The sequence below is a fragment of the Micropterus dolomieu genome, linkage group LG13 (assembly GCF_021292245.1).
Source record: "Micropterus dolomieu isolate WLL.071019.BEF.003 ecotype Adirondacks linkage group LG13, ASM2129224v1, whole genome shotgun sequence".
In the NCBI taxonomy this organism is placed as follows: domain Eukaryota; kingdom Metazoa; phylum Chordata; class Actinopteri; order Centrarchiformes; family Centrarchidae; genus Micropterus; species Micropterus dolomieu.
In genome coordinates this window covers 7,391,815-7,409,075 of record NC_060162.1, presented here as the reverse complement: position 1 = coordinate 7,409,075, position 17,261 = coordinate 7,391,815, and the positions used below count along the sequence as shown (strand labels likewise).

The 17,261-nt window shown below is 42.5% G+C and overlaps 1 protein-coding gene across 1 annotated transcript in view; it reads right to left on the bottom strand.

Moving 5' to 3' along the window:
• LOC123982192 (collagen alpha-1(V) chain-like) overlaps positions 1 to 17,261 on the bottom strand; it is an 80,763-nt gene that overhangs the window by 1,615 nt on the left and 61,887 nt on the right. Inside the window, exons 49-69 of the mRNA XM_046067611.1 lie at positions 15,532 to 15,585; positions 15,222 to 15,329; positions 14,972 to 15,025; positions 14,802 to 14,855; positions 14,620 to 14,673; positions 14,457 to 14,510; positions 14,234 to 14,341; positions 13,982 to 14,035; positions 13,814 to 13,867; positions 13,461 to 13,568; positions 13,160 to 13,213; positions 13,017 to 13,052; positions 12,846 to 12,899; positions 12,418 to 12,685; positions 11,280 to 11,392; positions 9,650 to 9,718; positions 6,932 to 7,165; positions 6,332 to 6,427; positions 6,065 to 6,103; positions 5,864 to 5,965; positions 5,571 to 5,674 (exon numbers count right to left, since the gene is read on the bottom strand). Coding sequence (XP_045923567.1) covers positions 5,571 to 5,674; positions 5,864 to 5,965; positions 6,065 to 6,103; positions 6,332 to 6,427; positions 6,932 to 7,165; positions 9,650 to 9,718; positions 11,280 to 11,392; positions 12,418 to 12,685; positions 12,846 to 12,899; positions 13,017 to 13,052; positions 13,160 to 13,213; positions 13,461 to 13,568; positions 13,814 to 13,867; positions 13,982 to 14,035; positions 14,234 to 14,341; positions 14,457 to 14,510; positions 14,620 to 14,673; positions 14,802 to 14,855; positions 14,972 to 15,025; positions 15,222 to 15,329; positions 15,532 to 15,585 — 1,871 coding nt within the window. The remainder of the gene's footprint in view (positions 1 to 5,570; positions 5,675 to 5,863; positions 5,966 to 6,064; positions 6,104 to 6,331; positions 6,428 to 6,931; positions 7,166 to 9,649; positions 9,719 to 11,279; positions 11,393 to 12,417; positions 12,686 to 12,845; positions 12,900 to 13,016; positions 13,053 to 13,159; positions 13,214 to 13,460; positions 13,569 to 13,813; positions 13,868 to 13,981; positions 14,036 to 14,233; positions 14,342 to 14,456; positions 14,511 to 14,619; positions 14,674 to 14,801; positions 14,856 to 14,971; positions 15,026 to 15,221; positions 15,330 to 15,531; positions 15,586 to 17,261) is intronic.

Below are 17,261 nucleotides of genomic sequence, written 5' to 3'. Positions count from 1 at the left end.
TATAAAAGGGAAATATTATATATTTTATTGTTTGGGTACATTATTGTTCAGTGTACATGCTCACATCTGAAACAAACTTTACGTGCTTGTTAACTCTCCCACCCCGCAGACATCTACACGTCAATACCGATTTATATTCATAGCGGCAAGTGCTATGTAGCTCCACATAGGGGACACAGGAAGTGACATATAGCACATTCATGCGGCGTCGGAACCGCGTAGGAAATTCACAGCCGCACCGGCAGAACTCCAGAATATGCAACTCGGCCGGCTCACGCGCGGACGCGCTTACAAGTGCGAGGGCCCGCCCAACGCTGCTTGCAGCTTTAATTTTTTTTATTTTTATTTTTTCTGCAAAGTAGGCTCAACTGACATGGCCTAAACATACTCGAAAACTCACCAAAATTTGCAAACATGTCAGAACCGGTGAAAAATTTCGTATTCTACAAGTTTCGCACATGGGCGTGGCAAAATTACTCGCTAGCGCCACCTTGAAAATTGGAAATGATTAGCCCCTCGTTCACGTTCAACCTACATGTACGAAATTTTCTGGGGACATGTATCGTATCAAGACGCACAAAAAAGCCTCAAGAACCCATAGCCTAAAGTCAACAGGAAGTCGGCCATTTTGAATTTTACGGCCATTTTTGGATGATTTACACACTTCGTACTTTAACGAACTCCTCCTAGGGATTTAGTCCGACCGACTTCAAATTTCTGCCACACGTTTCACCTTCGTATGAAAATTTTACCAAAATTTACTTTAAGATTAGTTGTTCCATTACTTTTGCTCACCTATGAATGCTGTGGTCTAATACAAATGATGATATGTCCTGAGTTGTTTAACACATCACCTGGTATTCACATCTACATTTCCTGGTATTCACATCTAGATGTGAATACCAGGAAATAAAAGTTCAAATTCTGAGCTCTTGTCTCATACTCATCTTTTGATCTTAAACCCAAATGTCTTCAATGAACAACAAAAAAAGGAATTTACCTTACCGTTCCAATACTTTTGGAGGGGACTGTATATGCTATGGAGGTACAATGACATACCCACATGTCTTTTACTGGTACTTTCAGTTTATATACTGTATCTATTTCTTTATACCTTCACAGTCTGGCATTCGTTTGTCTTTGTAAAAGCTTCCTTTGTACTGTGCTATAGAGCTATACCAAAAACACAATCACCATATTGTTCCACAAACTGTAGATTTGGCTATGTATTTTTTGAATGCGAGACTAGATAAGTGACTGGTTACCTGTCCAGGTATAACCCGGTCAGCATCAATACATGTGCCATGTACACACAGGTCCTGTCCTACATTCCTGCAGTCATCATAACGCAGAGTACAGAGACTCCCGGACCATTCTGGAGAACAGGTGCAGCTGCACAGAAACAGAAATATCTTTTAAATACACTAACGGAAACTGTAGCAAGCAGTAAGTTATTAAACATAGACTAAGAGAGTATGACTCATAAGCACATATTTTCTCACTTACATTTATTGGTATGTAGCCATACAGGCTTTTGTTTTCTATCTGCCTAGGTTTTATTGAAATCTTTCCCCAACATTTCTGCACCTCCTGAATACAATGCAGGTAAATGGAATTGCATCTGAGGTGCTCACAGCATTGAAACATGACATGTAAAAAAAAACAACACAGTAGCTTATCTTTCCAAAAAATATTCATGTCCCCATTATTCATAACAACCCATAGACTCACTGGCATCAGCTCATTGGCTATTTCTTCTTGTTTAAAAGTAGTTCCACTAACTTCAGAGCGAATGTAGCTGCATGCAGCTGGGCATACAGACTGCATGGTGTTCAGTGTGTCCAAGGTGTGTTTTACATTTAAAAACATTTAAACACCATAAAGCATCTCTGTAATAAAAAGGGAAATCTCAGTTTGTGTCTGTCTGTCTGTCTATCTGTTTGTATTTCGATTATGTCAGTAACCATTTATCCAATCAACTTTAAATGTGAATGTGCCGGGTGAGTTGCTGTGGACCAAAGGGAGTGTAGTGTCGCGTTTGGTGCAATTTGAACACGCTACACATTTAGAGTTAATAAATACAGTTCAGTCAGAACAAATTCCATCAAAGAAACTAATACTTGCACCATTTTAGTTATGTTTGGCTATATGGCTCTGTTTTGGGGCCTCCCTGGCTTCTACACGCCAACATGGAAAGCCATGAGGCGTGGAGAGCACCTCTCTGCCCTTCCAAATGCCTAGGTGGAAAAGCCTAGGCATACCATCCATGTGCATACATTGAAATCCCAAGCAGCAGTAAAGACCTTCCATACAGAACAGAGCAGGCATATTCCAAATAACATGATTAGTAACCAGATACTAGATGGGCACGGAAACGCTGTTAAACGGGCCATGGTCTAAAGACCATGGTGTTTATTATCAGCCTCTGCTGTTCTGTGTCACCTCTTGCACATGAATACACACATGCGGGCGCACACTCACACACACAGCGGCCAGCACAGAGATAGGCCACGGTGGAAGTGAAGGTAACCCCAAAATACTCAAGTTGACGACAGCTACCCTCGTTACTGTTAATACGTGCAATAAGACCTGGCGAGTGAAAAGACAATAATTTATCAATACATCTGTTCTTTATCTTATAGAAAGTAGTGCTGGGCAACGATTAAAATTTTGAATCGCTATTAATCGCATGATTTTCTTGCATTGTTATGCGCAAAATTGAATAATGAATTCTGAAGTAGTGTATTGCACACTTTTAATTTAAATGAATTGCTATATAGCCTATATGTGTCCGAGTACTCGGCAGTAAGTCGGACTCTTTCCAGGTGAGGGTTGGCCTTCGCCAGGGCTGCACTTTGTCACCTATCCTGTTTGTGATATTCATGGACAGGATATCGAGGCGTAGTCGTGGCGAGGAGGGGCTGCGGTTCGGGGGGCTTGGGATCTTGTCACTGCTTTTTGCGGATGATGTGGTCCTGATAGCATCATCGGTCCGTGACCTTCAGCTCTCACTGGATCGGTTCGCAGCCGAGTGCGAAGCTTTTGGGATGAGGATTAGCACCTCTAAATCTGTGGCCATGGTTCTCAGCAGGAAACCGGTGGAGTGCCAACTTCAGGTAGGGAATGAGGGAGGGAACTCCTTCACTTGGCCGAAGTACCTCGGGGTCTTGTTCACGAGTGAGGGGAGACTGGAGCAGGAGATTGGCCGGAGAATCGGAGCAGCGGGGGCGGTAATGCACTCGCTTTACCGCACTGTTGTGGCGAAAAGAGAGCTGAGCCGTAAGGCAAAGCTCTCGATCTACTGGTCGATTTTCGCTCCTACCCTCACCTATGGTCATGAAGGCTGGGTCATGACCAAAAGAACGAAAGGAGCCAGTTGAGGTGGTTTGGGCATCTGGTAAGGATGCCTCCTGGACGCCTCCCTAGGGAGGTGTTCCAGGCACGTCCAGCTGGGAGGAGGCCTCGGGGATGACCCAGGACTAGGTGGAGAGATTATTTATCCACACTGGCCTGGGAATGCCTCGGGTTCCCAGGCCAGGCCATCCCCCAGTCAGAGCTGGTTAATGTGGCTCGGGAAAGAGAAGTTTGGGGTTTCCTGCTGGAGCTGTTCCCCCCGCGACCCGATCCCAGATAAGTGGTTTGCATACACTTTAAACAAATAAGGTGCTTTTTACCAGCAGTATTCCCTTTACACAGTAGCAATAAAATATTTCTTGTAAATCTCAACTTAAACATTAATGTAATCAAATCAAATATTAAACCAAAGTTATTTGCCACTGCCAGGACATTACCTTTTACCTTGTTAAAACAAATTACCATCAGAGTGCAGTTTTCTTGAGGTTTTTCTGAACAGGTATCAGCAGAAACATTTTTCTTTTATCAGGGAGTAGCAGAAACAGTCTGTGTTCAGTAGCAAGTTTCCCTGTAGGTGACGTGGTCGAGCACAAGGTGACAAGCGGGTGCGTTCCCCTGAAACTGTCGCGGTTGTGCTTGCCTCACGCACACGCCCGCCCTCTGCCTAAGTTGAATTGCCTTGAACTATTTATACGATTTATAGCACAAATCATTGGAAGAGAGACTGATCCTTGCTGTTTGTGAGTTTCCAGAATCTATTACTGTTTACTAAATAGTTATCAGGCAGAGCATCCTCGCAAAATTAGATGAAGACCTATCAGGTAAAGTTATGTAGCCTATAATTTTAATTTAAGTTAAATAGGCTACAGCAGAAGCTGTTGCCATGGTTACTATCCATAGAGCGCCTGCCGTTTACTTGCGGAGCGCTGTCTTGTTTCTCTCACTCACTGCATCCTGCCGAAGCCTCCCTCCGGTGCTTGTTTGGGTAGGTGATTTGCAGGCTGATCAACATCCAACCCCTCCTGTGACCCATGGATTGACTGTATGTGTATTCAGAGCCAGTGAGCAAGGGACTTTCAAAATAATAATTATTAAAAAAAACTGCGTTAACGTGCGATAAAATAATTGTCGGTGTTAATTAATTAATGCATTAACGCGATAATAACGCGTTAACGCACCCAGCCCTAGTAGAAAGTGTTATTTAATCTGCTCTGTCCACAGTCTCTATACTCTATGTTATAAAAGCACACAGCGGTAACGTTAGCTTGCCAATTAGCTAAATGTAAAAATGAGTTCAACTGAAAGCTGTCTCTACAGTTAGACAATTGTTCAGCTTAGTTTGCCATGTAGCTTCAAATTTGGCACACTGTTACCTGCAGTGAATCACAGCAGAGAGAGAGGGAAAGAGGACAGAAGGAAGAACTGATGTCATACACAGTCTTCCTCTGAAACAGTGAAAAGCATCCAAACCTTGACGACACATTTGTTTGGCTCTAGCTGCAGGCACTGCGTCTGAGTGGCTCTATCCTTGCGCAGCAACATACAACAGCAGCATGTTAGCATTGTTTGATTGTTATCAGCTTAATTCTCTGCCAAAATTAATTTCCCAATGTGATCCCGATAATGAAAATATGCCCAATATCTGCCAATACTTCATTGGATCGATAATTACCGTGCATCCCTATCAGATACGGCTTGAAAGGCAGAGCACGCTCACAGGGACGGTGCTTATAGACTCAGATGTGGTAGTCAGTTGTTGCATGTTCAGTCCGCCTTGAGAGAATACATTTTTTTCCCTCTTCAACAAATGAACTATGAAGAGACTCTTTCACATGCTCACAATAAAGCATGTGCTGGAGTGCGTGCATCCCGGTGACTGATCCACATCGATCAACCTATGGACGCTTATGTTCATTTCCCCAGCATCTCCAGGCAGAGGAAATTCCTGTGCTTCTCGTTCAGAGGAATCCAATCTCACATTTCCTGAGGCTTTTTTAAAATGGTGTGTCAAGCACACCACAGACTACTGAATGTCTTTCAGAACATTTCACAGTAAAAGCTCTTAATTCAACACGAAATAAAGCATTGCTGCAAAAAACTTTCTCTCTTTCTCTCCGATATAAAGGGTATGTGAAATCCAAACTTGACCGTATCACCCCAAATCCAAACAAGCAAACAATAACGTTATAACAGGAGAATATTATGGGAAAACATACGTGAATGATCCAGGGGTGTTGACACAGGTCCCTCCATTCTGACAAGCCTGAAATGTTCCCGAGTACACCTGACATTCATTCACATCTGCTGCACAGTTAGGACCCTGCCAAGCACACAGACAAGGAGGATATTCACTACAGACGAGACTTTAATTATGCTACACTGGGTCATCACTGAGCAGGAACAGAACACAGCAACGTATTTTAGTATTTTAGTATTTTAGTGACAACAGAGCAACACAGGAGGAGAACAGGAATAAGCACTCTGTAATGTAAAACATTATAGAACTCACAGCCCAGCTGTTGGGACACACACAGTGATATGAGTTGAGCAAGTTCAGACATGTTCCTCCATTCTGACAGGGATTACTCCTGCAGGACACCTGCTGGACCGTCTGTAGTATGAAAGAGGAGAGGGAAGGATGGGAGAGAAAGATGACTCTGATGCAGTCACAAGTTTGAGCCACTACAACAAACGTTCTTAAATGTCTCACCGATTCAAGTGCAGTCACTTTATTCTCAAGTGTTAACACCTGGAAAGCATAGAAAGAAAATTTGATCAAAAACACATCAAAGTAACTGACACACACACATACACAGTGAAAATGCAAAGGAGCTAAATGAGGAAAAATACATAAGCAAAGGAAATAATAAGGCTTGATTAAGCAACATGTATGTGCTATTGTGTATTGTTATTTTTTTAAATTAAAATCATTATATATAAGATTTTCATCCAACAGGAAGTAGCTTTAATAGCCTACCCTGGTGTCCAGCTGGTTTAGTTTGTTGGCTATATCAGGGGGGACTCCACCTCCATGAGACTTAATGTCATCAATGTCTTCTTTGTTGATTTTGATCTGAAATCAGAAAGTCCAGACACCTCAGTATTCAAATGCTGAAGACAAAATAGTTCCTGCAGTACATTACAGAAATGAGAACAGTCAGTGTTGTCTGATTTAGAGCATCATCAGTGTAAGATTTCTCTCAGGTTTCAATATTTTGTATTTTTCATGTTGAATCTGGACACAAAGCTTTCTTATTAAAGAATATGTGACAGTGCTAAATCAAGGGCAGCTGGACTCGCTGTAGTCTCTTGAAGGCTCCCCACTAGATTTCAGACAAAGGTATGAAATGTTAATGTGAAAGGTAAATGCTGCTCTGTCATGGTTAGAGGGGCCAACAGAATGAACACACACACACACACATCATGTTAGATTTATGATTAGACATATAGTCAATCAAAATCCAAATATATCTCAGATTCACAATGCAATATATAAAATCATTATCACAATATTGCCTACACACACACACACACACACACACACACACACACACACACACACATCTCTTTGACTTACTGCACAGCCATCGACCAGGGCGCGGATGTAGGGGTTGTTATCATAAGACATCTCCTCATCATTGGAGCCCAGGAAGCGGATGGCCTTGTCATAGTTATCCTGGTCCTGGTCGTGCCAGGCCACCGACTGGTAGCAGTTGTATGTCAGGTTCTGCTTGGCTGCCGCGCTCAGCAACCGCAAGAAGGTCATCTGGACCACGCCAATGGGGCTGCCCTCCGCATCCACGTAGGAGAGCTGCAAAAAGGAACACAGACGGGGTTGAGCATCAAAAACGTAACACCGGGAGAAGGGACCAGATTAAAGAATTAGTGGGCCGAGAAGAAGAACATCCTGAATATCCTAAAAAGATTTACTGAACCCAGTTTTATATCTATACTGTGCAGTCTTTTTTGTCTTTTGGGAGCCATTTTAATTTAATTTAAGACTAGTAATTTTCAGTCCTGTTTTCACTGCTGTGTTTCGGTGTCTAGAATGTGTTTCTCTTCTAATTCTTAGAAAACACAGGACCTCATATTGACCTGATCATTGAATGATAAGACTGGTTATTCTATTTTTTTTTCTTACCGTCAATAAATCCCATTAAAAGACCAATACCAACAATGTGTGAGTTTTTCTCTACTGCTATGCTTTCCAACTTACCTATCCTGCTAGTGGCACTCAGCGCCAAGCTCACTCATTCCTATTGTCACAAATATATAGTTCACATTTTTTAAAAGACTCATTTCCTAAAAAAACTGGATACTGGCAACTTCTAGCAAATGTTACTCACACAGGAGGGAAAAGGTGCATTCTTTGTTGGTTTTGGTCTTTTCATAGGGATTTGTTGACAATAAAAAAATATTGAATTTTACCCACCATATAAAGTACACGTTCTTAAACAATAGATCGGGTGATGATAGAGGAAGAGTGCTAAATATTTTCAAGATAAAATGCCTGAAAGCTGTACTAATGTGTGAGGCTTAATATGGAAAAATCTGCCTTCAAAATACAAAAAATAAGCATAACTAAACACCTAATTTAAGTCTTGATTATGTAATTATGTAAAATATATATCCAATAAGTGCAAATTATGGCAAGTACATGAAAATGTAATTATCATAATGGTAAATATGTTACAGTAATGATATGTTAATTGCCTGGTAATTAACCTATAATTAACCTAGATTTTGCTTTTTGAGCTCATGTTACAGAAAACTGAGATCTCTAATAAGCTGATTATAGTGCTCTGTAATCCTGACCGATAAGACAGCTGGTTTGGAACCAGTCATGGTTCAGTTTATTGTCCACGGGTGACATTCTGCATACCAACCATCAGGAATCCCATCGAGCCACACGGTCACGTCGTCTTTCAGACAAACAGGACTTACTGAGAGTAGAGCGCATGCAGCATCCGTGCCATGCAGCCAGAGCAGACCAAACCGTCTGTGAGTCTGCATGTGTTCTTACTCGACTTGTTCTTGGACATAAGCAAATGCTCACACACACACACAGATACACGCCTCAGCACACATGCATATACAAACCCAGTGTGCTGACACTCAAACTTGACATTAACAGAGATCTAATCATCTTCTACATCTATTTGTGCGACAATTTAGCGCCACTGATTGATTTAATTAGCTAATTAACCACAAGATATAAACAAGGAAGACTTTGTTCTGCAATGTGTGTCTGAGTGTCAACACTGTGGATCAAAGTAAAAACTCTTCTGATGTTTAAATCCTCAGAGTGGGTGGGTAGTACCATGCTTTTCTCATTTACCCCACCACTTTTCATCCCCTTCCTCCCTGCCCCGCACAGCGTGTGGATCCAGCCCAACATCGCCAGAGAAACATTACCTCTTTATCATCACAGCCGCAAGTCAACAGTGACTGAGTTCCCAGATGCCCCTGGGTGGTGACTGAGTGCCTGACCTGTTTGACTCACTACGCCGCCAGATCTAAGCAGTGTTTAAGGGAGACACTGGGAATGTGGGTGCAGCTGAATGAATGGCTGCAGCGCAGATTGAATGAGACTTATTTTCTCCCTTTGTGAAGGATGGACGACCTGCTGAGGCAGGAACTGAAGATCTACAACTAAAAAATCTAATGTGTTTGGAAAGTCATATATTTACTCTCAGGTGTTGTTGTCTGCACTATTAAATCAGCTGTGTATAAATATGCTAATGCTTCTTGAGTCATGGGAGTGTCAAGGCACACAGTCACTCTTAGGAGATGCTCTCCATGTAGCAGAGGTGTCACAGAATGGATATACAGTCAAGAATTTAAACAGTGAAAGAGCAGTACATTGTTTTCCATCTGTTTAACTTCATTAGATGCCAAATTTATTGCTTCACCACAAGCAAATTTTGCCCGTATGGTCAACCAACCTCTTTATTGTCTCGTAAGAGCATCACCTATGTCGTTGGACTGAAATTGAGCGCTGCTCGTGCTGAATCATGCACCACAATAATGGAACAACCAACAAGCACAGTGCCAATGCATATACATACTTTTTTAGGGCAGAACCAGAACCATGCAGAGCCTTAGGCACTCAGAGTCCAGGCCTCAGCAAGGACTCTGGGGCCGCAGGCGGGGCCACTTACCACAGAACCTCTCTTGTAGTGACTATACCATGTGCCTGGCGAGTCTTTGGGCCATTTTGCCATTTTGCTCTGTAAAATATAAGAGGCATTCAGGGAAGGGAAAAAGACTTGGGAAAGTCGGAAGTCTGGCTTACCAGTTTACCACGTTTGAATTCACTGAACCAGGAGCCGGGATTCTCCTTTACCCAGGATGTGAGCCTAGCCTGGGGGCATGGATCGACAGAGAAGCAGAGGAGTAGGAGGGAAAAAAAGCAGTGTTAAAGAAAGAAAACCGATCTGACAGAAACACATCCCCTCATAGCTTTTTCTTTCTGCCCTCTTTCTCCTCCTGTTAGTCGTCTGAGGAGTCTTCCAGACCTGAAACAATATTCAGTGGTATCAACCAGACCAACGGGTCCAGGGCAAAATATTTTAGTAAGCCATTATGCCATTTTGTACAGTACAAACTGTAGCTGGCAGCTAATTGCATCTGAAAAATTCATGAGTACACAGTGATTAATTAAGAAATGATCGCCTGCAAGGAGCGCTTATACCACGGCCTCTATCCCTGCTGTTCAGTGTTAGTGCTGTGCAGCCATGGTGTACTGACTTTGTTATGCCATTAAAAGCTGTGAATTGACCAACAGGGCACAGCTCTAATGGTCTCAGCTATGACAATGATGAATTTCTCTATAATTAGATAGCAGGGTTTGATATGGAACTGTCATCAATAGCTTAATGCGTTAATGAATGATGAGCCGGAGATCGCTTAACGCTGGGAGGTGGCATACATTAGACCCATGCTGCCTTGAAGGTAACCTTCAGTTGTTTTCACTGGAGTGGACAGAGCAGAGAAGGAAATATATATCCTTGCTGTGCCAATCTAAACGCATGTGGGAGTGTCTGCAGTCTCTATGCAAAGAGTGACAGCACAGGCTTTTCTTTTTACCCCGGACACAAATGAGAGCAGCCCATCACCAGCACGCTATAAAAAGTCTGCTTCATTATTCTAAGCTTAAGCAAACTCCCGCTCCTCTGAGGCTTGGTGAGTGGGATCATTAAAATGGCTGTAGCACTGTGCTATTACACAACCCCCGACTTGTCAGAGGCAGTGTTCCCAGTGTTTCACCACTCTGCTACTCTCCTCTCCTCTACACACTCATGCATAATGAACCAAATATCTTCTCAAAGTGGCTGTCACCTGCCAAAGGCTTTACATGTGATAAAGTCCTTAATGGCATTCTATCTAAAAATGGCACTGAAACAATAGAGTATGGATGAGTTAGAGCGAATGCGAGTGTTGTGTGCAGTTACCAACTGTCAGAACTTAACTGAGATTTAGCATGTTTGCAAAATAACTTTGGCTCTCATGGGCAATGCAGGCAGTTCTGTCGAGTCATCTCCCACATATTCTTGGTAACAACACATCAGGTAATCTCATGGAGGCTAATTATATGGTTACATGTGTAGGTACGATAGAGTTTGTTGCATCTAGCGTTATCTTGAGATATTGTGGTTATTTTTACAGTATGTAAGGTGGTTAGTCCCAGATGTGTTGAAAAAAAAAAGAAAACTATTCACTTATCTGGAGTATTCAGTTTACATTACTTTACTGACAATCAAATCACACACTGGAGGCTGAATGTTTTTTTTGTTTGTCTTTTTTATACCACATCATCTTGTGAGCATTGGTCCCCACCTTTCCCGTTAACTGTATCCTCAACCTGACTGCCCATTCTGTGTGTGTGTGCGTGCAAGTGTTTGTGTACACGCCACCAGACTTACCCCTTCAGACTTCTTATCTGGGAAGATGCAGCTCTCTCCACCTGCTGTGAAGTTGCAGTAAACCTTGAAGGAGTCCCGAGAGCAGCCCTGGTTTGGATCAATCCAGTACTGACCTGCAGAAATGGAGAGAGGGAGAAAACACAGAGAGGAGGAGAACAATTACAGAGCGGCATGTATGACTTGAAGCCTATACGGTACTCCTTTAGGTCAAGGCAGACAACATTGTATGGGCTGTGCTAAAAGTCACCAAATGTCAGGCAAACATAACATATCTTGTGAAACACAACATACAACACATTCTTAATTGTTTTCTAGTAAATTCAGCATTAAAAGTAATACATCCGTTTGGAGATATTTTAGCAAACATCCATGTTGTGATTATTATATTTGATTCTTCAGAGATGAAACATTACTCAGAAATGGAAATACTTATATTAACTTGTCCATATGTAAACAATTGAAAGCATCAAGCATACATGCCGCTCAAATATCCAAAATCCAGCGTGTAATGATGAGTGATGGTTGATTGAGGGTGGCAACTACTGATCATTTTCATTAAAGATAAAGCTGATGATTATTTTCTCAGTTAATCGATTGATCGTTTAGTCTATAAAATGCCAGCAAAGATGATCAAAAGATATTCAATTTACTATCTCATAAAGCAGCAAATCCTCACAAATAACAAGCTGGAAATGGAGAAAGTTTGGCATTTTTGTTAGAAAAATATATTCAAAATAGCAACCAATTATTTAAATTTTTTTTTACTTATCAAGGTCTAGTTGATTCCCAAGCACTATTCCACTATGGCCATTTACCAACGCAATATTGTATATTGTATCCAGAACAGGGCATAGTACCCTGTGTATCCGTGCCCAGAATGTCAATTTAGCTAACCTTGGATTTAGCTGATGCTCATAAATGTCTGGGTGTATACTAATGTGTTTCACATGGGTGCAGCCACACAAGAGAGCTTTAATTCACATAGCATATGGACAGGGCCTATTAACATGAAAGTATTGTCCGGTGGGATTTTCTTATCTTCAACATTTCTACAAAGCCCTGCCCTTTCAGTGCAGAAATTATGGAGAGGAAGGATTAGACAATAGACCTCATGCTTTATTTTAGATGAAGTACAAACCATCAGGGAAATCAGGGTGGCAGAGCTGCAGGTCCTTGCAGGTACGAGCAGGGTTGCTCTGTGTGCCCAGTGGATGCTTCATCTGCTCGATCTCCAGCTTAAGGGAGTTGAGTGAGCCAAAGATTTCCTCCATGCCGTCATCGTAGTCCTTGTAGTTGGCATCCACGGCTGCGTCGTCCACCACCTGGCTGGCATCGATGTTCCTACGAGTTCTGCCCTTAATGTTAGACTGTATGGGGAGTGGGTGGATAACATCGCCGGGAGGGCCCTGTTATGGAGAGATGAAAGGACGAGAGACAAGTGGCAGTCAGAGATATGGATGGCAATTATGTAAATATCCTTAATGTGAGTCATTATCTCCTTAGTTTTATGGACAAGATACAAAATGATGATAGAGTCAAATTCAAAAGTCTGGTGCACTGGCTTACAGGAGGGCCAGGAGGTCCAGGTGTACCAGTCTCTCCCTTTGGTCCAGTTTGACCCTGGGCAGGACAAATTAAAGCAATGATTGATCTTAAACGACAAATTGATTTGATGAGATTCACAATAAATGCTTGTTACTGTTTCAGATGGAATGCAGCTTTCAGCAAAACACTTACTGATGACCCTTTAGCTCCTTTGGGACCAGGAGGACCCTACAGAAAAATAAAATGACCAAGTAATCAATATTGGCTCAGACATTAGACGCTATTCAGTTACACACATGCTGCTGTACAAGACACGATAATGAGTATAGTCTTACAGGTAATCCGGGTGGACCAAGTGGACCAAGTGGACCTGAAGGACCAGCAATACCCTAAAGGAAAAAAAGAGAGTGTGTGTGAATCCATAACTGTTGCGTGACAACTGAACCAGCATGGACTCGCATGAGGCATATTAAGTGGTGACTACATTTTGCCTGTGCTAAAGGTTATCAATAACTTTCAGTGGGCTAATTATTGGCACAAATACCTCTTCTACAAAATTCACAGTCTGTTCTTGGTGTACAGAAAGTGCATGTGTAGGCTTTTCAACACGACTCCAGTCTAGTTTTGTTTACTTACATTATCTCCTTTGGAACCAGGTGATCCTGAAGGACCAGGGAGTCCCCTGTCACCCTTTTCTCCCTGTTCACCTGGGGGTCCGATAAGACCAATAAGACCCGGATGGCCCTGGGGGCAGAGAACAACACGCACATATCATCAATACAACAAGTCAATAATACACCATCACAAACATTAGCCATATACTAATCTATCTGGCACACCCTCTAATCATTAGGGTAATGATTTGATGACTGGAGGCAAAAAACGGACATAATCAATCTGTTAGTAAATAGGTCCATTACTCTTATTAGAGCATTAGAGTTTAGCTCTACATCAAAACATTCAGTTGGGCAGGTGCTGGAGTGGCTCACCTTTTCTCCTTTCACACCAGAGTCTCCTTTCAAACCGGGTAAACCAGGAGGTCCCTGTGAGAGGGATGACACATTGGAGAGGACATAACTGTTGAATGAGGATTTAGATCAGTGGCACACATTCTGTGAGATACCTCTGTTAAAAGGCCAGGAGTCACTTCTACTCACCATAGGTCCGGGAGGTCCATCAGGGCCTGGAGAACCAGGTAGACCTTGCTCTCCCTACAGAGAATACCAATTACACAGGGTCTTTAGCTCTGGCTCATTAGAAAACACGTTTCTATAAACAGTGAAGCTCCTTTATGTTCAGCAGCTCCTTGAAAACCCTTTATGTACACATGCTCAATAAGCTGTTCTAACAATACCACACAACAGCAAGATATGACTGTGATTAGTGTGAATGTGAAAAACACTACTTACAACAGGGCCAGGGATACCCCTGAGGCCTTCAGAACCGGGCTTGCCGGGTGATCCTTGAGGACCAACAGGACCTGTCTTTCCTTGGGGACCTTCCAAGCCAGACTCTCCCTTTCACACAAAAACAGGATACACACAAACCATTTGATTCTTGCTCGTTTGTTGGTTGCTTGACATGGTTGGTGTACTACGTAAATAGAAAATCTGTATTTGTTGGAGGTGTTACCTTGGCTCCCTTCTCTCCTTGTCTTCCCTCAGGACCTGCTAATCCAGGTGGGCCCTATTTAAAATAAGTATCACAGAGATTAATATTGTGGAATACAAAGACTAAACATTTTACCATTTTGACATTGATATGCTTTTGCAAGACAGCACAGGACAGTACTTACTCTCTTTCCTGGTGGTCCGGAGGGACCAGACTCTCCAGTGGGTCCAGGAGAACCCTAGTTTGAATTTTAATGACATGAAAATTAAACAGTATTCATGTTGTAATTTAAATGGCAATTTTCATAAAATACTTCCTTTTTTGGAAATTACAAACAGAGCTGTGCAACTGCTACATAACACTCACAGGCTGACCAGGCTCTCCATCATCTCCCTTGTCACCGGCTGGACCGTCTAACCCCTGCATAAGAATTGAACAGAGTCTCAGTCGTGCTGCACTGAATCAGAAACAAACTGTAAAGAATAAAGTTTGCACAATTCATTCGCAGCTAAGCTGATGACTCATGCCATACGTACAGCAGGACCAGGCTCTCCAGGGGGGCCGGGGTCACCGGGGAAACCACTTGGACCCTGAAAATCAATATCATTCGCATTACTTATATATTTTTTTTACTTTTATTAAACACACAAGCTAGCTAAGAATAAAATTCTTTAGCTTAGGGTAACAATGGTCATCCTTTGTGTGAGGTCAAATCAGTGGTGAGAGTTCACTAATTTATACAATAAAATGTATTTGCTGAAGTCCAAGGTGGAAAAAAAGACGTACTGGGCTGCCTTTGGGACCATCATCTCCAGGGGGACCCTTAGGGCCAGGAGGTCCAGCTGCACCAGCCGGACCGGACTCTCCCTTTTCTCCTCGCTCTCCTCTTGGGCCCTGGAACAGTAACCGGTTTGCTCGTAATTCTAATTCAGGAATGCTAGTTGAAAACATGTAAACTTCAAAGCATAAAATGTAACAGCCTCATTATACTTTTTAGTCACTGTAGTATAGCTATTAACCAGCAATGACTCCTTTTCTTAGGTATTAACATATTAGTTTTTCTTTGTAAAAATAGAGTAGTAATCAGATAACTCACTGGTGGGCCAACTTCTCCCTGAAGACCTGGCTCTCCTGTTTCACCAGCATCTCCCTGATAAGACAGAGAGAGAGCAAGAGAGAGAGAGAGAGACTGTTGATCCAACATGGTTCTAAAAATCCCATCATTGACAGTAGCCCTAACTGTCCCAGTGCCCTTGTCACCCAAATGGGGATAGAAAGAGATGACACAAGAGATTTCAATCCATCAAATGAAGGCGGATTGGGTGGCTGAAGCACAGGAGGGCTCTGACCTCACTGTTTTCCCTGGACCCTGCACATATATCTTGTCCTTTTCCTCCTGCCATATTGGATAGTTGCCCTGTGTACTCACCTATACAGCAGGCACTACCGTTACTCACTGTCACATAAGCCTACCATCCTCCCTGCTGGGGTGTACTGCAGATGCAGTCTGCCACACCTGTTTCAGGGAAAAATATTAGCCAATGTCACGTTTGGGAGACAGGGAGCCAATCGATAGACCAACTCTGCAGAGCCAATGAGAAGCTGTGAGGGAATGTGTTGTGATAAGTATATCCAGATTCTCTCTAGCATGAACAACAGCTCTGTATTGTTAACACCAACTGATACTCTAATTTAGTGTGTGGCTATGTTCCAAAACCTCTCTATTTGCTGTCAAGAAATCTACTCTAAGCAGTTGGTATGCCTGTTTAGACTGATCCAGCTGTATTAGGAGTGTACACTGGCCTTTATGCAATTTTGCCATGTTGACTCCATCCTTAAGATAACCTGCTCATGTTCACCACAGGGCTGCTAGTAAAAGCTGCTGAGCACAGGGAAACCAAGAGCATGAAAGACAGCTGCTCATCACAGATATATGAGGGCTGTGTTTTCAGAAAAAGCCTCAGTTGCTTGCCAGCTGCCTGGGCTGGTTAATAAAACGCCAGATCAGCTAAAGAGCGATTAGGTCAAAATAGCGCTGTATTTGTCTGCACAGGAGAAGGGCCGGCTATCCTCAGGGAGATTATAAATTACCAAAAGGTGATTCTATTGACTGAACCAGATAAAACAAATCACACCATCACCACAGAAATGTGAGGAGAAGGTGCACAGCACTGCAGTCCAGCAGATGCAAACGCTGAAAAGGCTTTAACAAATAAAGAGCAGGAGCTTTTCTGAGCCACCTTTCCTTCAATAATGCATTTATCATCTTAGAATTGCAAGTACAGTGACTTTGAGTATTCATTCACACACTCTCCACCTAGCAACAGTACTGTCGGGGATGACAGCCTGTCCAGTAGATTTGCAGTGCATTTGTCAGTCTGCGGCAGAAAAAAATGTCCCATTTCAAAGGGTATCATATAAATAAGCATGGGCAATATTAATGGCTGCAAAAGCCTTTTAAAGAGGTATCATTCACAGTCTTTACCACAGAGCACTCAAAGAAACTGTTCGCACACTGACTCTATCTCTTCTAAAGTGTTAGAAAAACCACTCACAGGCACACAGGCATGTGCAATAGTGGTCTGGGATTTGTAACATTAAGCCAACTTGTGGTCCTTTGTTATGTTGTTTACTTCTTGGGAAAAAACGGCATAATCTATATTTTAAAACTTCACATCTAGAGGGGCATTGCACTTTTCACTTTTTTGGAATGGGGCCAGGTGCCATCTGGATCACATAGGCTGGACGATGAATACATTTGTCAATTGAAGGAATACATTTCAGCAGATGGAGTGGGCTTACATAATGACCAATCACATCAACAGC